A 17799-nucleotide genomic window follows, 5' to 3' on the forward strand; every position below is an offset into this window, starting at 1 on the left:
AGCTTGCCAAATTTCTTTAGACGTACTTAGCATTTCACAGACACACCGTCCGATAAGCAAAAATAAACGAGATTCTCCAGATGCTGGATACCCAAGCAAAGTGCTGGAGGAACTCAGCAGGTCAGGCAGCATCTGTGGAAATGAATAAAGAGTCGACGTTTTGGGCCGAGCCCCTTCTTCAGGACTGAGAATGAAGGGGGCAGAAGCCAGAAATAAGAAGGTGTGGGGAGAGAGGAAGTAGTACAATCTGGCAGGTGAGGTGTGGGCGAAGGTGGTTGGGTGGTAGAGAAGCTGGAAGGTGATAGGTTGAAAAGGTTAATGGGCTGAAAAAGGAATCTGACAGAAGAGGACAGTGGACCATGGGAGAAAGGGAAGGAGGAATGGTGCCATAGGGAGGTGATGGGTATGTGAGGAGAAGAAGGGGTAAGGGAGGAACAGGAATGGGGAAAATAGGAAAAAAAAGAGGATGAGGGGAGAAATTACCACAGCCGCCCCTTAATGGTATTGGTCCATGGCATAAAGTTGGGAACCCCTGAACTAAATGTTGAGCAAACTAAGGCTGTTTTCTCTGCAGTGCCCAAGGTTGAGAAGAGACTGAAGTTTATAAAATCAGGCATAAAAGTAGGTAGCTGGTGTCTTCTCTCAGGGTCAGTGTCAAAGACTGGAGGGTGTACATTTAAGGTGAGGGGTGGAAATTTCAAAGTTGTGCCGGGCAAGTGATTGTCTTTCGTGACGGATGCCTGGAATGCAGTGCCGAGAGGGCTGGTGGAGGCAGATTTGACAAAGCTGCTTGTTATGAGGAAGCAGGTTCTCGGGTTTGGTGAGCGAGGCAGAAGACACAGATTACAAATAAGCAGATTAATCACTTATTTACGATCAGTAAAACATTCGAGCAAACGTTCAAGCCGGGAGTTTGAGAAACCGATGTTTATGCCGTCGGGTTGGCGGCCACCCAGATGGAATATGAAGTGTTGCTCCTCCATCCTGAGTGTTGGGGTTTTTTTTTGCTCCAGATTCCGGCATCCTTGTGACAACAATCTGCTTTGTGTCCCTCCAGAACCTGCTGAAGACCGGCGAGAGCAGTTGGTCACTCGCTGAGCTGATCCACGCTGTGGTCCTCCTCTCACACTACCACTCACTGGCCTCCTTCGTCCTGGGCTGTGGCATCAGGCCGGAACCGGACCAGGATGGCGGCTACACGTTCAGACCTCCCTCTCCAGGCAGCTGTCACTCAGACAGCCCCTCCAGCAGCAGCTCAGAGGAGGCTATAAACTACACCGTAGTAAGTGAACCTCTACATACAACTACACTCTACCCCGAGCCCTGTGTAGACCAGATTCCCAGCACCAGTGTTCTCCGACACTTTGCAATGGGCTTGAATTTGGTTCAAGATTGGCAACAGATTCTCTTGGAGAATATTGGACATATTTTGAGATAATTTTAATGTACATTTAAGAAACTCTTAGCTAAGCACATGGATGATAGAAAAAAAAATGGAAGATTTTGTGTTGGAAATAACTTGTAGCTTGGGTGGCGGACGGTTTGAGTTGGTCTCTGATCTTGACAATCCATTTGCAAATGTTTCGTCTCCACCATACGAGGAGGCGATCATCAGTGCGCTGTTCGCTTGTGGTGTGCCCTCCGAATGCCTGGCCTTTATATACTTACCTATCAGCTGATTGGTCGTCACTACTCAATTGTGACCTAGGGAGGCGGTCTCTTTGCTGATTGGTTGCGTGGCTACGTCTGTCACTGTGGCCTGGAATTCTGCCTGCATTGGCTTATAAGTAGGATCGAGGCCTGCATGTCTGTTACAGGACTGTTCGCGGGAAAACAGCGCTTCCAGGAATTCTTTTGCGCGTGTTTGCTTGTGCCATAACTTTCACTGAGGGCGACGTGGGAGGGAAGGGCTAGGCTGACCTTGGGGTAGGTTAAAAAGCCGGCACAACTTTGTGAACTGAGAGGCCTGCACTAAGGTGTAGCATTCCATGTTCTGTCCCATCTCTTAACCAAAACTAACCTTACCTGGAGGCATAATTTTAAAGTGATTTGAGGAAATTAATTGGTGGGGGGAATGTCAGAGCCAAGTTCTTTTACACAGAACGAAGCAAGTGGTTGGAATACCCTGCCGGGGTGGAGGTAGAGGAACTTAAATGAGAGACACTTTAAGAGACGATAGGAATAGGCATGTGGATGATAGGAAAGTGGTTGGATTGATCTTGGAAGGGGTTAAAAGTTCAGCACAACTTTGTAGGCCGGAGGACCTGCACTGTTCTGTCTTCTGAATTTGCACAAGTCACTTAGTGAATTGTGAAGCTCAGCCTTTGCTTAAAGGAGAGGTTGAACTAGATGGGTTCCCAGTCAGGGGTCCACAGCCTCTGTGCTTAATGGTCCATGGCATAGAGTTAAGGACCCCTGGATTAGATGTTGAACAGACTAGGGCTGTTTTCTCTTGTTACGTACCCCGTAACTGGGTTGCCAAACCAGCAGAAATGGATCACTCAGTTGGAGTCTGGAGTACTAGAACTAAGAAAGTTTTATTAAAGAAACAAGCAACACAGTAATCGAAAGGATAATAAATGCAACAGTTCAGTGATGATAAACACACATGTGCACAGAATTAAGATAACAGCATCAATCAAGCTCTATCGTTGTCTAGGGGTAAATGACCAATTTCAAAATGACTCAAAGTTCAGTCCAGTTTAGTAGTTCAGTTCGCAGTAATCGTTGCCATGGCGGTGGACAACGTGGGGGAAGAGAGAGATAGAATAGGAACAACTCATCATTCAGAACGGCTTCACTCACAGACCAGCAAGATGGCTCACCGACCAGCGAGATGGCTCACAAACAGCTTTTGGGCAGGTCCTTGGTGATGTCACCTGAGGTCACCGACTGTGACCCCTCCTCCAGATGCGGTCGATCCTCTGCAGTGAACCCGGCACCCAGGCAAGGGCGGACACACACCGGGTTCCCGCTGATCGTACCTTTCCACCCTTGTCGTTGTCTGGGACTTCTCACCCACTCGTGAGAAGCGCACCGCTTCCAGGGTCTCGTTACCTCGGGTGGCGTGTGTGACTGTCTTAGCGAACCTGTCCCTTTTTATCCCCCTGCTGGGGTATCGCCTGTCCATCACTTCAAACAGTTCAGGGCTCAAAGGGGGGAGCCGCTCCAGACAGCTCTTCCTCCCACATCCCTTCATTACACATCTCCAGACGCTGCTCCATTGTTCCTTATCTCTCCTTCCCCTGAGGGCAGGTGGCAGACCAACTGCTGATGCCACTGATGCTAGCCCAGGCCAGCAAACATCTTAATTTTATGTGTATTCTCGTAACACTCTGCAGTGGCCAAAGTTGAAAAGAGACTGAAGTTTACAAAATCAGGCATGAAAATCTACAGCTGGTGTCTTTTCCCATGGTCAGTGTCAAAAGATTGGAGGGTGTACATTTAAGGTGAGGGGTGGAAATTTCAAAGTCATGCCGGGCAAGTGATTTTCTTTCGTGACGGATGCCTGGAATGCAGTGCCGAGAGTGGTGGTGGAGGCAGATTTGACAAGGCTGCTTGTTATGAGGAAGCAGGTTCTTGGGTTTGGTGAGCAAAGCAGAAGACACAGATTACAAATAAGCAGATTAATCACTTATTTACAATCAGTAAAACATTTGAGCAAACTTCCAAGTCCCCCCAAGTGACACGAGCTACAAAACTAAACATTCAACGACCAGATAGGGTCTTTTAAGAGCCTCTTAGATGGAATTTAGTAAAATGAGGGCCATGCACTAGGGAAATTCTAGGTGGTTTCTAGAGTAGACATTGTGGGCCAAAGGGTCTGTAATGTGCTGTGAATTTCTATGTTCAGACACCTGGCTAAGAGCACACGTCAGCTACATCTGCGACATACTTTCCCAATGGTCCTTCAGCACTGGCCGTGACCTCTGCCTAAAGCAGGCCTGGGGATGGAGAAGAGGCTGAGCCTCCCACACGTGCTATTCTTGTGCCCCTGCGGTGCCTGAAACTGGACACCGGTTCCATAACAACCGAGGCAACCAATGAGAAACAGCTTTGGCTTCCTTCAAACAGGCCAATCGATGACTAGCTTGGTGGAAACTGCTTTTGACTGACAACTAAACTCACCCCGTATGTGACACTGTTTGAGGCTGTTAATTAGATGAATATTTAAAAGATGAAAAGATTGGTTCATGTTCAGATAGAGTGGATGTGGGTTAGTTTAATCGGGTGCCAATTACTGTAATGGCACCACATGGGACAAAGGCTTTGTTCTTACTGTTCTGAGGAAAAGCACATTGAGACAAGATGGCAGCAACCTGAACTTTGTTTAAAATTCACATGATTCAAAGGTTCATTTATTATCGAAGTATCTATACAGTATGCGACTCTGAGACTCGTCTTCTCCAGATAGCCATGAAACAAACAAAACCATGGAAGTTGTTCACAGAAAAACATCAAGGCCCCCCCCCCGCACGTACAAAAAATCTTACAAATTGACCCAAATTTAAATCACGCAGTGGCAGCAAAAGCATCAAACCTGTTCTCCACCCCCCCCCCCACACACACACACACACACGCGCGCGCAAATTGGGTGAACTGTGAGAACACCAAACCCCCAACCCCCCCCCTCAGATTAGATCGTTCTGATGGCAACAAGAAAGAACGGGTGAAAGCACAGAATGTAAAACCCATAAAACCGAAAGAATCCAGACCAGTCTATTAATCATAGAACTCCGGGAACATCCTCTGGCAGCCTCGAGGGAGAGGGAGACCACTTAAACGCAGAGGCAGAGAAGGGAGGAGGTAGGCAGCCATACACAGCCGCCTTATCAGGCAACAGTGAACGACAGTAAAGTGGGATGAATTGTTCAGTTTATCATTGTGATTTAATTTCATGTTATAAAAAGAACTTATTTATAGAGCACTTTTCATCCAGATGACGTAGTTCAAAGTGCTTTTCAATGAGATAAAGTGCAAACATTAAAAAATAACTTCAATTGCCCCGTCATTGAACTGTTCCCACAACCTGCAGACTCATTTTCAAGGACTCTTCGTCGCATGTTCTCAATATTTGTTGTTTACTTATCGTTATTTCATTCTTTTTGTATTTGCACAGTTTGTTTTTGCAGTTCGGTTGAATGACCTAATTGGACAGTCTTTCATTGATTTTGTTATGATTATTATTCTATAGATCTATTGACTATGCCCGGAAGAAAATTGATCTTGGGGTTGTATATGGTGACATATATGTACTTTGATAATAAAATTTACTTTGAAGAGACAAAAAAAAGTTAGTTAAAAGCAAGGTTAAATAGATAGACACAAAATGCTGGGAGGAACTCAGCAGGCCAGGCAGCATCTATGGAAAAGAGTAAACAGTTGACGTTTCTGCCGAAGGCTTTCAGCCTCTGTGGCCTGTGTGTGTGTGTGTGTGTGTGTGTGTGTGTGTGTGTGTGTGTCTCAGATTTCCAGCACCTGCAGATTTTCTCTTGTTTGTTAAATAGGTTTTGAACTGGCGTTTATTAGTGTCATCTCAATCCACATCCCTTATAGTTTTAGGTGTTGGATTCCACAGTTTAGGAGCTTTGGCTATTCCCAAAGGTACTGAAGGAATTAAATTGCGCCTATAGCATAGACACCGTAAGATATAGGAGCAAAATTTGGCCATTTGGCTCATCGAGTCTGCTCCACCATTTCATCATGTCTGATCCATTTCCCTCTCAGCCCAAGTCTCCTACCTTCTTCCTCTATCCCTTCACGTCCTGACCAATCAAGAAGTATCAACCACAGCCTTAAATATACATGTAGACTTGGTCTCCACAGCTGCCTGTGGCAATGAATAGCACAGATTCACCACTCTCTGGCTAAAGAAATTCCTCCTCATCTCTGTTCAAAAAGGGTGCCCCTCTATTTTGAGTCTGTGCCCTCTGGTCTTAGAATCTCCTACCGTAGGAAATATCCTCTCCACATCCACTCTATCAATGGCCTTTCAATATCCAATAGGTTTCAAAGAGATCACCCCTCATTCTTCAGAATTCCAGTGAGTAGAGGCCCAGAGCCATCAAACACGTCTCGTATGAGAGACCTTTCAATCCCGGAATCATTCTCGTGAACCTCCTTTGAGACCTCTCCAATGTCAGCACATCCTTCCTTAGATAAGGGGCCCAAAACTGTTCTCAGTACTCCAAGTGAGGCCTCACCAGTGCTTTATAAAACCTCAACATTACATCTGCGGTCAGTTATAAATTACGGCAAAACTTCCAAAAACTGAAATAAAGAAAATAAGCTAACAGCGATGGACAAACAAGTTCGTGTACCTAGAGTTAATCTGACCTTCTTTTCGGCTACGTCGATCAAGATCAGGTCATCTAACAGGTCTCCATAGTTAGCTTCAATCTAGTTAACTGGTCTCTGTGTTTATCGATAGAGAGAGAGAAGGAGTCTGAGATCTCAAGTGCCGAGTTGTGGACTGTAGTTTGGGGAATTTCGCTATTTTTATATGGTAGGGGTAGAGGGGGAGGGGGTCGGTGCTGGTGCGACTGGGGGGAGGAGGAGAGGGGAGTCAATGCTCATGCGTGGGAGGGGGAGAGGTTTTTGGGGTTCTGGTGCTATATTTCATTCTAGGGGTTACTTGTTTTGTGGATATCCCTGTAAAGCAAGAATTTCAGGCTGTATACCGCATACATTCTCTGATATTAGATGGAATCACTGAAACACAACCGCACAGTGTTGCCCCGTTTCCTGGTCTTCCCTAATGCGTGCTTTCTGAACCCCTCTTAGAGCAGGGAAGACCTGCGCGAGCTGGAGGCTCTCATCGAGAGAATGAAGTTGCTGCAGGAGGGCCGCCAAAGTGAAGAAGCGAGCCAGGAGGAGAAGGCAACGCGCTTTGAAAACGAGAAGCGGGAAAGTTCGTTTGTAGCACCTGCAGGTAAAACCTTGGTGCAGCTGCACGGCCGATGACCGCAGGGTGGGCCGGCTCGGCCAGTACTGCGGCTGCTTCTCAGCGCTGGTGAGCCGCCTCACCGCTGACCTGTGCCCCCCTGTCTGTCTGGAGTGTGCACGTTCCCCTCGAGACTGCCTGGGTCCTATGTGGATGGAGCAGGCTCAATGGGCCGAGTGGCCTCATTCTGCTCCTACGTCTATGCCTTGTGGTCTGTGATTCCTCCCAGTTTCTCTGGATCTCCCCCCAGATCCCAAACACGTCAATCATCTTCTCACTTCTCTGTCCAATCGTCTCAATGCCTCAGTAAAGCAGCCGGCATAATCAAAGACCCCACCTACCCCAGACATTTTCACTTCTCCCCTCTCCCATTAGGCAGAAGCCTTTTTTTTTAAAAAACACACATACCACCAGGCTCAAGGACAGCTTCTACCCACTGTTAACTGACTCTTGTGTGATAAAATGGGCTCTTACCTTCGCAATCTACCTCATTACGGTCTTGCTCTTTCCCGGTAGCTTTCGCGCTTTATTTTGCGTTGTTATTGTTATACCTTATTCCAGCTTAATGCCCTGTGAAATGATTTGATCTGCATGAACGGTGCTGCAAGGCGAGCTTTTCACTGTATCCTGGTACACAGGACAATAATTAATTCCAGCTGAACGTTGTAAATTGCTCCCAGTGTGTGAGTGAGTGGAATCTGGAAGGTGCATTGAACAATACAGCACAGTACAGACCCTTCAGCCCACATTTGTTGTGCTGACCCTTTAACCCACCCATGATTAACCTGATCCTCCCCTCCCACATAGCCCTCCATTTTTCCATCATTCTTGTGTAACCCCACCCCCCCCCCCCGGCCAGCCTCAGGGTCGCTCGGCCCACTGTCGTCTAGGTAACCAGCCCTCGGCCCCGCCAAACTGGGTAATTAGTTTGTGTGGATACTGTGTGATGTACCCCACCCCGCCCAAATAACAGACAACACACCAGATACGATTAAATGATATACCGTTTGTAGATATTACTGGAACTATATAATTAATAGAGAAAATATAAAAGGAAAATCAAAGACGCCACACTTACCAAAGTTCAATCTCTTCATGCACAAGCAGTTGGAGCTCAGGACCCTTCTTCACCCTGTGACCCCTCGGACCACCTCGACCGGCCGCCTGGGACCAACAACGGTGGTCGACCTGACGCTCCACACGAGTCTGTCTCCGTCTCCTTTCCTCGCTGAACGCCCTGCTCAGGGTCTGACCCCATTAACGGACATCACAGCACCTGGTCCATCCTCTGTCTCTCTCTCTCTCCCGCCTTCTGCCCCAAAACCCTGCACGTACAATATCTTCAAATACACCAAAAATATAACTATCCCTATTGGTTCGTAACATATTCTTATCACACTCTAACCCAAAACAAGCTGCTAGCGCAAGAACTTTCTCAGCGTTTAACATAACAAAGAAGCATTCCCAAGTATAACATAACAAAGAAGCCATTTTAATTAGCCTACGCCGTAACATAAAAAACAAAACCCCCTTATGCTTGTGCTTATTTGAGATTCATTAATGCCCCTGATCTAGCTATCTCTAATATCACCCTGGGCATCCTAGAAACCAAATCCCTGCTGTGTTTCTATCAGTTTAAAATAATACTCCCTCATATTAGCCACGTCCGCCCTTGCGCGGGGGAACTGTCTCTGGCTGTCTACTTGATGTATGTCTATCAAGTTATCTCTCATCCTACTTCACTCCAAAGAGAAAAGCCCCAGCTCACTCAACCTTCTCTTCATAGTGCATGCTCTCCAAACTAGGCAGCATCCTGATAATTCTCCTTTTTTTTTGTCGGTGCTATACAATATTTACAAAACCAGTAACTAACATATTTACTACACTACAAACAGACAATACATGTTAAACCAATATATTGCCATCCTCATCAATGATGGCATTTACACCCCGCGGAGCCCAACGGTCCCGGAACACCTCTACGGTCGCCGTGGACTGTGCGTATTCCTTTTCAATGTTCACCCGGGCACGAACATACCCCCTAAACATAGCCTGATAATTCTCCTGTGCACCCTCTCTAAAGCTTCCACATTTGGCATGGACCAGATGGGCTGAAAGGCCTGTTTCAGTGCTTGTAGTGCTCCTTCCTTCCTACGAGGAGGTGACCAGAACCGAACACAATATTCCAGGTGTGGTCTATCTCTAGTTTTATGGAGTCACAGCATTACCCTGCAACGGTAGTAGGGGGGATATAGGGAGTTGGTGTAAGGTCAGTGTGATGAGCGCTGGGCGGTTAGCACAGACGCGAGGGGCCGAAGAGCCTGTTTTGTTCCTGTATGTCTGATTTTTCCTAATGGCCGCCATTCTTCCTCAGCGGATGATAATGAGTTGCTGCCATCGACCAACTTGTCGTGCTTTGTGGAAGATGCGGACTTCGGGTACAAGGATTTCAGCAGGCGTGGGGAGCAGCCACCTCCAACGTTGCGTGCCCAGGTAACCTCCGTCTGAATGGGGGGAGACAGACACCTCTGATCCCGCTGGGATTGGTGAAGGTCCGGGATGGTAGAGGGATTGTGCGCGCGTTTTCCCCCCAACTAGGAACTGCGCGTTGAGGATAATTATTTCAGAACATCGAGTGAGGGAGGATCTCATTGAAACCTTTGCAATTCTGAAAGGCCCAGACAGAGGGGATGTTTGCTATAGGAGGGAGAGTCAAGACCCAGAGGGCACAGCCTCAGAATTGAGGGTGTTCCTTTAGAACAGAGGTGAGGAGGAATTTCTTCAGCCAGGGGGTGGCAAATCTGAGGAATTCATTGCCACAAATAGCTGTGGAGATGAAATGATTGGGTATATTTAAAGTAGAGCTTGATGGTTTTCATTAATAATGGCAGTAAAGGATACAGGGAGAAGGCAGGAGAATGGGGCTGAGAGGGAAATTAAATCAGCCCTGATGGAATTCACAGAGTCATAGTCATACTTTATTGATCCCGGGGGAAATTGGTTTTCGTTACAGTTGCACCATACGTAATAAATAGTAATAAAACCATAAGTGGTTAAATAGTAATATGTAAATTATGCCAGGAGCTAAGTCCAGGACCAGCCTATTGGCTCAAGGTGTCTGACCCTCCAAGGGAGGAATTGTAAAGTTTGATGGCCACAGGCAGGAATGACTTCCTATGACGCTCTGTGTTGCATCTCGGTGGAATGAGTCTCTGGCTGAATGTACTCCTGTGCCCAACCAGTACATTATGTAGTGGATGGGAGACATTGTCCAAGATGGCATGCAACTTGGACAGCATCCTCTCTTCAGACACCACTGTCAGAGAGTCCAGTTCCATCCCCACATCATCACTGGCCTTACGAATGAGTTTGTTGATTCTGTTGGTGTCTGCTACCCTCAACCATGCAGACACAATGGTCCGAATGGCCGAAATCTGCCCCAGTGTCTTGTTGTGGAGTCCAACTCTTCGTGACCTCATGGAGCACGGGTCCATAGGGTCTTTATGGCAAGATACGGAAGTAGATTGCCCGGCCTTCCGCACGGATACTGCTGCTGCCCAGGTTGGGACCTGGCTGGGTTTGAACTCAGGAGCGTCTGCCTCGAAGTCCAGTGTTGATGCCACTATACCACCAGCCGGCCCAATGTCTTGTGGTCTTGATATTGGTTATAATATAAGATTATTAATCCTGTGATCATTTTTGAGGATTAAAGATTAGTTTTATTTGTCACATGTACATCAGAACATACAGTGAAAAGCATTGTGTGTCAACAGTCAACGCAGTGTGAGGACGTGCTGGGGGCAGCGCGCAAGTGTGGCCACGCTTCCGGCACCAACGTAGCGTGTCCACAACTTACCAACTCTACCCCGTGTGTGTATTTTGAGCATGGGAGAGAAAACCTACGTGGTCTCGAGTAAACCATCCAAACTTGTAGAGCATACGATGGGGAATTTCACTCCAGTCACTGGTGCTGTGTAGACAGAAAGGACTGCGTCAGGAACGAGATTCTGCAGGCGCAGGAAATGCAGAGGAACACACAATGGCGGGGGGAGTTCAGCAGGTCAGGCAGCCTCTATGAAAAGGAAAAAAGGTCATTCTTGCAGTCAAGACTGTTCATCAGAATGATGTTGTAAGGGTTACATAATATATAAGGATTTCATAAACATTATGTTAGTTCAGTATAACTCTGTGGGCTGAAGAGACAGTTCCTGTTCTGTTATGTATATGTACACCTGTCTATTATATTGAAATAGCATTCTTCTGTTCTTCAGGATTACTCCTGGGAGGACCATGGATACTCCTTAATTAATCGGCTGTACCCCGAAGTTGGACAACTCTTGGATGAGAAGTTTCAGGTTGTGTACAATTTAACGTACAACACCATGGCGATGCACAATGGCGTTGACACCTCCATGTTGAGAAGAGCCATCTGGAACTACATCCACTGTGTGTTCGGCATCAGGTTTGTCACTTCACAGTTGGAATCGCTTTTCCGGATGAGAGACACTCCAGCTGCATTTAGAGCAAATGTGTCTAATGGCTTTCCCTCCCTCTGGAACAGATACGACGATTACGATTATGGAGAGGTCAATCAGCTCCTAGAACGTAGCTTGAAGATCTACATCAAGACCGTAGCTTGTTATCCAGAGAAGACGACCAAGAGGATGTATGTAGGCTTCTGGCGACACTTCAAACATTCAGAAAAGGTATGTCCGAGATGCGGATTTCACGGGTTTTAGTCATTATATTCAGAATCTGGTTTAATATCCCCGGCATATGTTGTGAAATTTGTTGCCTTTGCAGTAGTACAATGCAATACATAATAATAGAGAAAAAAAATTGTGAATCACAGTTGTGTGTAATAGTTAAATAAGTGGTGCAAAAACAGAAATAAAAATAGTGAGGTGTGTTCATGGGCTCAATGTCCATTCAGAAATCCGATGGCAGAGGGGAAGAAGCTGTTCCTGAATCGTTGACTGTGTGTCTTCAGGCTCCTGTACCTCCTCCCTGATGATAACAATGAGAACAAGGCATGACTTGGGTGATGAGGGTCCTTACTTATGGACGCTGCTTTGAAGATGTCCTGGACACTACGGATGGAGCTGATTAAGTTTAAAACTCTCTGCAGTTTATTTTGATCCGGTATCGCGCCCCCCAACTCCCCCGTACCAGACGGTGATGCAGCCAGTTCGAATGCTCTCCACGGTACACTTGTAGAAACTTGTGAGTGTCTTTGGTGACATACCAAATCTTTTTAAACTCCTAACGAAATCTAGCCACTGCTGTGCCGCCTTTGTGGCTGCATCGATATATTGAGTCTAGGATAGACCCTCAGAGATGTTGGCAACCAGGAACTTGAAATTGCTCACCCTTTCCACTTCTGATCCTGGTCTCAGCTTTGAGTTGAGATGAAAAATGAAAATAATTCGATTTGCTTTGTGTAATGACTTGGATTTTGGAGTGTCTGAGACACCTGGAGATAAAGTGTACTCTGTTGCCATATATCCAATGGTCACTGTGGAGAGAGGTGTTACTCGTCCCTGCACACCCCAGGGAATGTGTCCATTCTGGGGCAGCTCACTCACCTTTGGTCCCAACCGGACACTCGGCTCTCACCCGTGGCTCCCAGTAGCTCTCTGCCTGCGACAGCGGCCGCACCGCGGTACACCGCTTTGGCGGGTGGGCTAAACCAGGTGAGGGTAGCCGGCAGGCTTTGTACTCCAGTGAGATGGGTCATCCCTGTCCCAGCATGTGAAGTCAGCTCTGGTGGACTGGGTGATGAGATCTACAGTGAGATCCAATGGCCAGGAAGGTGGTTCTGCAACGCTCCGTGGAGAGCGAAGGTCATGACAAGGCACAGAGGACGTCACGGTCATCCACCGCAACCAAGGAAGACCCCAGTTTGTGACGCTTGTTCGTGCCACTGGACCCGGACTTCTGAGGTCAAGGGAGAGTGGAACTGCCCCCGTGTACTTCTTAAAAACTCTCCCACACAGGTTTCCTGTCATTGTCAGATTCGGTGAACAGCCACCACCCTGGTGAGAAGCTGCCTCTGCATCTCTAAGGTCAGGAGATCAGATCAACCCTGGTGTCCAACAACCCTGAAGTCATCTGGTTGGCTGAACAGCGGATCACACGTGGATTTTCATAAACATAAATCAGAAGGGGGAGAGGATTTTTAGCATTAAAGATTTGAGATAACTCATACACCAAATACTGTATATTTCAAAAAATGTAAAGCAGTTACCATGCATGTTTTGTGACCAAAGTTTCCAGACCAGTAGTTAATGATTGCAAGCATTTTTTTGGTTTTTTGAAAAGACTTAAACCACCATAACACAAAACTTTTCGGCAAATGATAAACTGGGACTCTTTCATCAGTACCTAGAGAAGGTTTCAATTTAACTAATTTGCCTTGGCTACAATGACAAAGTAGGTGGTTGGAGATAGAGATGCGTCTCTGCCAAAGGAGGTGTAAGGCGCTCCTTCCCTCCGCTAGCCTGCAGGTCACCCTTGGGCAAGGTGTAGCACCTGCTTAGCCCCCCCGATCAGGGTCACGTGAAGCCATGGCAGCAGGTGGCAGATGGTTGTACGAGCAGCCGGTGCAGACCACAAGTCCTGGTTATGTGACCACTGACGCCAGGCAGCCAATCTCTGAAGAGTATTGATAATGGCTGGGATCACCCACCTTGTAAAGACACTGCCCAGAAGAAGGTAATGGCAAACAATTTCTGTAGCAAAATTTGCCAAGAACAATCATGGTCATAGAAAGACCATGATCGCCCACGTCATATGACACGGCACATAATGATGATGTCATATAACATGGCACATAATGATGATCATGACAGTGACAAAGGGTTCAAACACCACAACTGGGGTTTGCTGCAAATTAAAGTTTAACAATATGAAGTTAAATATAGCATTTGCTTTCTGCCGCTTTGAATTGGTCGTCGTGTAATTTATTTTCCAAATAAGCACAAGTAAAATTGTTTAACTGTTCCCAGCTCCTGACTTTCTTCCCATTATTTATCTTTGAACACAGAGTGTTACATCACAGCCCAGTCCTCTCAGCCCAAAGTGTTGTGCTCCCCTTTTGTGCTTGTGATTTATTTTCCCTCTCCACCCCATTCTCCCCCTGACCTTAGGTTCCTTATCTACAAGGGTGTCAATCAGCCTCCACTTTAAATATACCCACAATGTCTTGCCCTCCTCGCCCAACTGCGGCAATGAATTCCACAGATTTGCCACTCTCTGGCCAAAGACATTCCTCCTCCAGAAGTTTATTGATCTGCTTTGAGCCTCTACGGCTCCCTAGGGTTGAAAATTGGAAAGGTTTGTCCCCTCTAGTGAAGGTATTTCTCCTTTCTAAATGGCTGGACCCTTGTTTTTATTCTAGCGGACTATCACCGTGGTAACAAACGTTTTTCTTTTCCTGCCACCCTTAGGTGCACATAAACCTGCTCCTACTCGAAGCTCGGATGCAAGCCGCCTTACTGTACGCGCTGAGGGCCATCACGCGATACATGACGTGACCGAACCAAACTGCTGGATGTCAGCGGCTCCACCAGGTTGTCCTTGCCTCCGGGATCACTGCGCTGGAGTGTGAAGCCCTGTACCATCCAGCCAATAGCTAACGTTTGAAATATATTTTAGGGAATAAAGTTGTCTGAACTCTTGTGAGCTGGTGGTAAGGAGGGGTGGGGGGGGGGAAATCGGGGAATAACTTCAGTATTTCTTTGCTGTGTTCTGTGCGTGCTGAATGGTGCTGAGGGTTTGAGTTGTAAAATCTCCCTATACCCAGTGGCCCCCAAGAACACAGCAGTCTTGAATGTATTCTATAGAACTTAGTACTGTGAAACCAGGGCGTTGTGACGCAGGCTATCTGTATCAATACTGCCCACTGGTCTTGTATTTATTTATATTGTTGCTATTTGATTATTCAGTTTTTTTTTCATTTCATACTTTGAATTACCAAAGCTGACTTTAGCATGTCATATCTGGGTGGCGGGGGTGGGGGGGGAGTGTTGTGACCAAAAGTGGGGTGAGGGTTAGAGAGGACTTGCATCAGATTACAGGTGACAATTGTCCAGTTTGAACTCGATTCCCTCCCAAATGGATTCCCCTGTCACCAGGGTCATATCATTGTGCAGAAAGCTGGTCTTCTCTCCCCCCCCCCCCCCCCAAGGGCAACTTTCCAACTCTTGTCCTGGCCCAGTAGGTCAAAAGGTGACCAGTTATGGAATATTGAGCTGTTAACAGATTATGGTACTGTTTCCCCCTACCCCACCCATACCCCCGAAGATGCTAGCAGCTGTTTTTTTCAGTACTTTGCAGTGATAGAAAAGGCATCGCAGCGAAAGTAAAGCCCTGCTTTCAGACCAAAGCTACACAAAAGCATTATAGTTGGCATTCTCTCATTTATATCTGGGGGTTTTTAAAAATGAACAAAATATTTTTACTCAAATGTAAATGAAGAAAATGTTTAAGCCATTCCCAAAAATCCTGACTTCTGTGAAGAATTGTTGATGCCTTGATTTGCACACTTTGTCCTGTTTCTAATATTATTTTGCACATATGGATATCTGGATGGGTATTGTTACTGCACTGAACAGTGTTCCTACTTAAAATTCTGTACTTTAACAATGACCTTTATTTCTGTGTAGTAGGATTTCTTGGCCAACATCAGCATAAGTTTTTTTTCCCTTTTTCTTTAAAACAAAATGTTTGTCTTATTTGAGGGTACGGGGAAGAGTCTTGTGCTGAAGGCACAATCGTATTTTTCCCCTGCAATATTGTGTGTCCTTAAAGCAGTGCAGATTAGTAAAAGGTTGTTCTGAATCCTTGTATCAGTGGGTTTCTCAGATGGTAGTCTGAGGGAATATCACTGGAGAGAGGCAAGAAGTTTGTGCTGTCATTTCTAGACTTAAGTTCCTCTGAAATTTAAGATCAGCTTTGCTTTGAACGTTGAAGCCTAAAGCGAGTGTAAGAGAACTTGGCTTTTGGTGATATGAAAAACGCCGATAAGAAACTTTGCAGGCAGTGAAGGGTTAACAATCTGATATGTGAGATCAAAATCTGGATTGTTCAACATTTTAAAAAAACCTGTAAAATGATGGCGACAAACTAAATAATAGAACAATTTTTGACTATTTGCCAATAATTTAACACTAAAGTTATTAGCTGGCCCAGTACCCCTTTTTTTAAGCGAAAGAATTTGTTGAGAGGTTTCTTAGTTCTGTTATCAGTTTTAGCATCTCCCTGTACAGAATTATTCATCACTGGAAATAGTACCAGCTTGGGATATTTGTAGGTGCTGGGGCACAGTTTCCAACCGAAAGCTTCCTCCAAGTCCTCGAGCAGCATGGAAACCACCTCGATGACTGCCACTTATGAGGAAGAGGTGGACGTTCCTTACAGTTTGTCTGGTGTTGAACACCAATCTCTGCCTTTTCGCAACTCAGTGGGCGCTAGTCTCATCCAGTGTAGTGTTAGGCAATGAGAAACCCTCAAGCATTGGTCTTGCACATAAACAGATTTTTGCTCCTTAATTGAAGGCGTCCCCTTGCCTTAGGTGATTGAGAGAAGAGAAGCAATTTGTGTGTCAGTGAAGTGAGCACAGATCCGGTCTGTATATTGAAGACAGACTTTCAGGTTCTACCATTTGATAGTGTGGAAGTTATTTTCTGTCTGTGAACATCAAATTGTGCTGTGTGATTCTCCTATCTTTTGTAAAGATGTTTAAAGATGCACTGGGCTTTAATGCACTCCCGTCATGAGAAAGCTGCTTTAAATTGAATAAATCACTTTCCAAAGTGCAGGCATTGAGATGCAATCAGCATAGATGCACTGAACTCATTCCATCTAAGTTTTTCTTCTCCCCATACTTTATGCTGTTTTTTTAAAAACTTGATCAGTTAATTTTTTGAGCAGTAGATTACTTTTTTTAATAGATTAATGTATATCAACAGCAAATCGACCAATTGGGAGTCTTGTGGAAATGCTGTGACCCAGGTATCACTGGGGAAGCTGTATATGTTTTCTCTTGCTGTACACTGACCAGAATGGACTGTGTTAACCAGCTGGCATTGCTGAACACACACTTCATGTGGTTTTGGCTGCCCTTTAAGAAACATTGAACCTACCAAGCATTATTGTCTTGATTTCATGTGTGTGTTTTTTTTTTGGTTGAGACCTTTAGAAGTTGCAACCTACTTTTGACTTTGATTTCTTAAATAAAGATACTTTTTTTTCCAAAATAGTTTGGCTGTTGTCTTTTCTACATCGTCACACTTGCCGCAACGCTGGAGTCGATGTTCAATCCTGGTGCCCTCTGTAAGGAATCCAAATCAGGTTTAATATCACCGGCATATGTTATGGAATTTGTTGTTATGCAGCAGCAGTACAATGCCGTGCATAATAAAAAGTGTAAATTACAGTAAGTGTGTATATATTACTTAAATAAAAAGAGAGGAAAAAAAGTTGAGGTAGTGTTCATGGGCTCAATGTCCATTGAGAAATCAGATGGTAGAGGGGAAGAAGCTGTTCCTGAATCGTTGAGTGTGTGCCTTCAGGTTCCTGTACCTCCTCCCTGATGGTAGTAATGAGAAGAGGGGCCTTCAGGCTCCTGTACCTCCTCCCTGATGGTAGTGATGAGAAGAGGGGTCTTCAGGCTCCTGTACCTCCTCCCTGATGGTAGTGATGAGAAGAGGGGTCTTCAGGCTCCTGTACCTCCTCCCTGATGGTAGTGATGAGAAGAGGGGTCTTCAGGCTCCTGTACCTCCTCCCTGATGGTAGTGATGAGAAGAGGGGTCTTCAGGCTCCTGTACCTCCTCCCTGATGGTAGTAATGAGAAG

The 17799-nt window shown here is 45.9% G+C and overlaps 1 protein-coding gene across 2 annotated transcripts in view; it reads left to right on the top strand.

Moving 5' to 3' along the window:
• The window catches only part of LOC134338935 (sestrin-1-like), a 134323-nt gene extending 117123 nt beyond the window's left edge, over positions 1-17200 (top strand). The window contains exons 6-11 of one of the 2 annotated variants that reach the window (XM_063035140.1): positions 1058-1282; positions 6784-6931; positions 9318-9436; positions 11215-11405; positions 11505-11649; positions 14392-17200. In XM_063035140.1, the coding sequence (XP_062891210.1) occupies positions 1058-1282; positions 6784-6931; positions 9318-9436; positions 11215-11405; positions 11505-11649; positions 14392-14478 (915 nt within the window). In that variant the 3' untranslated portion in view covers positions 14479-17200. The remainder of the gene's footprint in view (positions 1-1057; positions 1283-6783; positions 6932-9317; positions 9437-11214; positions 11406-11504; positions 11650-14391) is intronic. The other variant, XM_063035141.1, reaches the window with a different exon arrangement.
• Positions 17201-17799: the final 599 nt, after the last annotated feature.

Source organism: Mobula hypostoma, chromosome 28 (assembly GCF_963921235.1).
Source record: "Mobula hypostoma chromosome 28, sMobHyp1.1, whole genome shotgun sequence".
NCBI lineage: Eukaryota > Metazoa > Chordata > Chondrichthyes > Myliobatiformes > Myliobatidae > Mobula > Mobula hypostoma.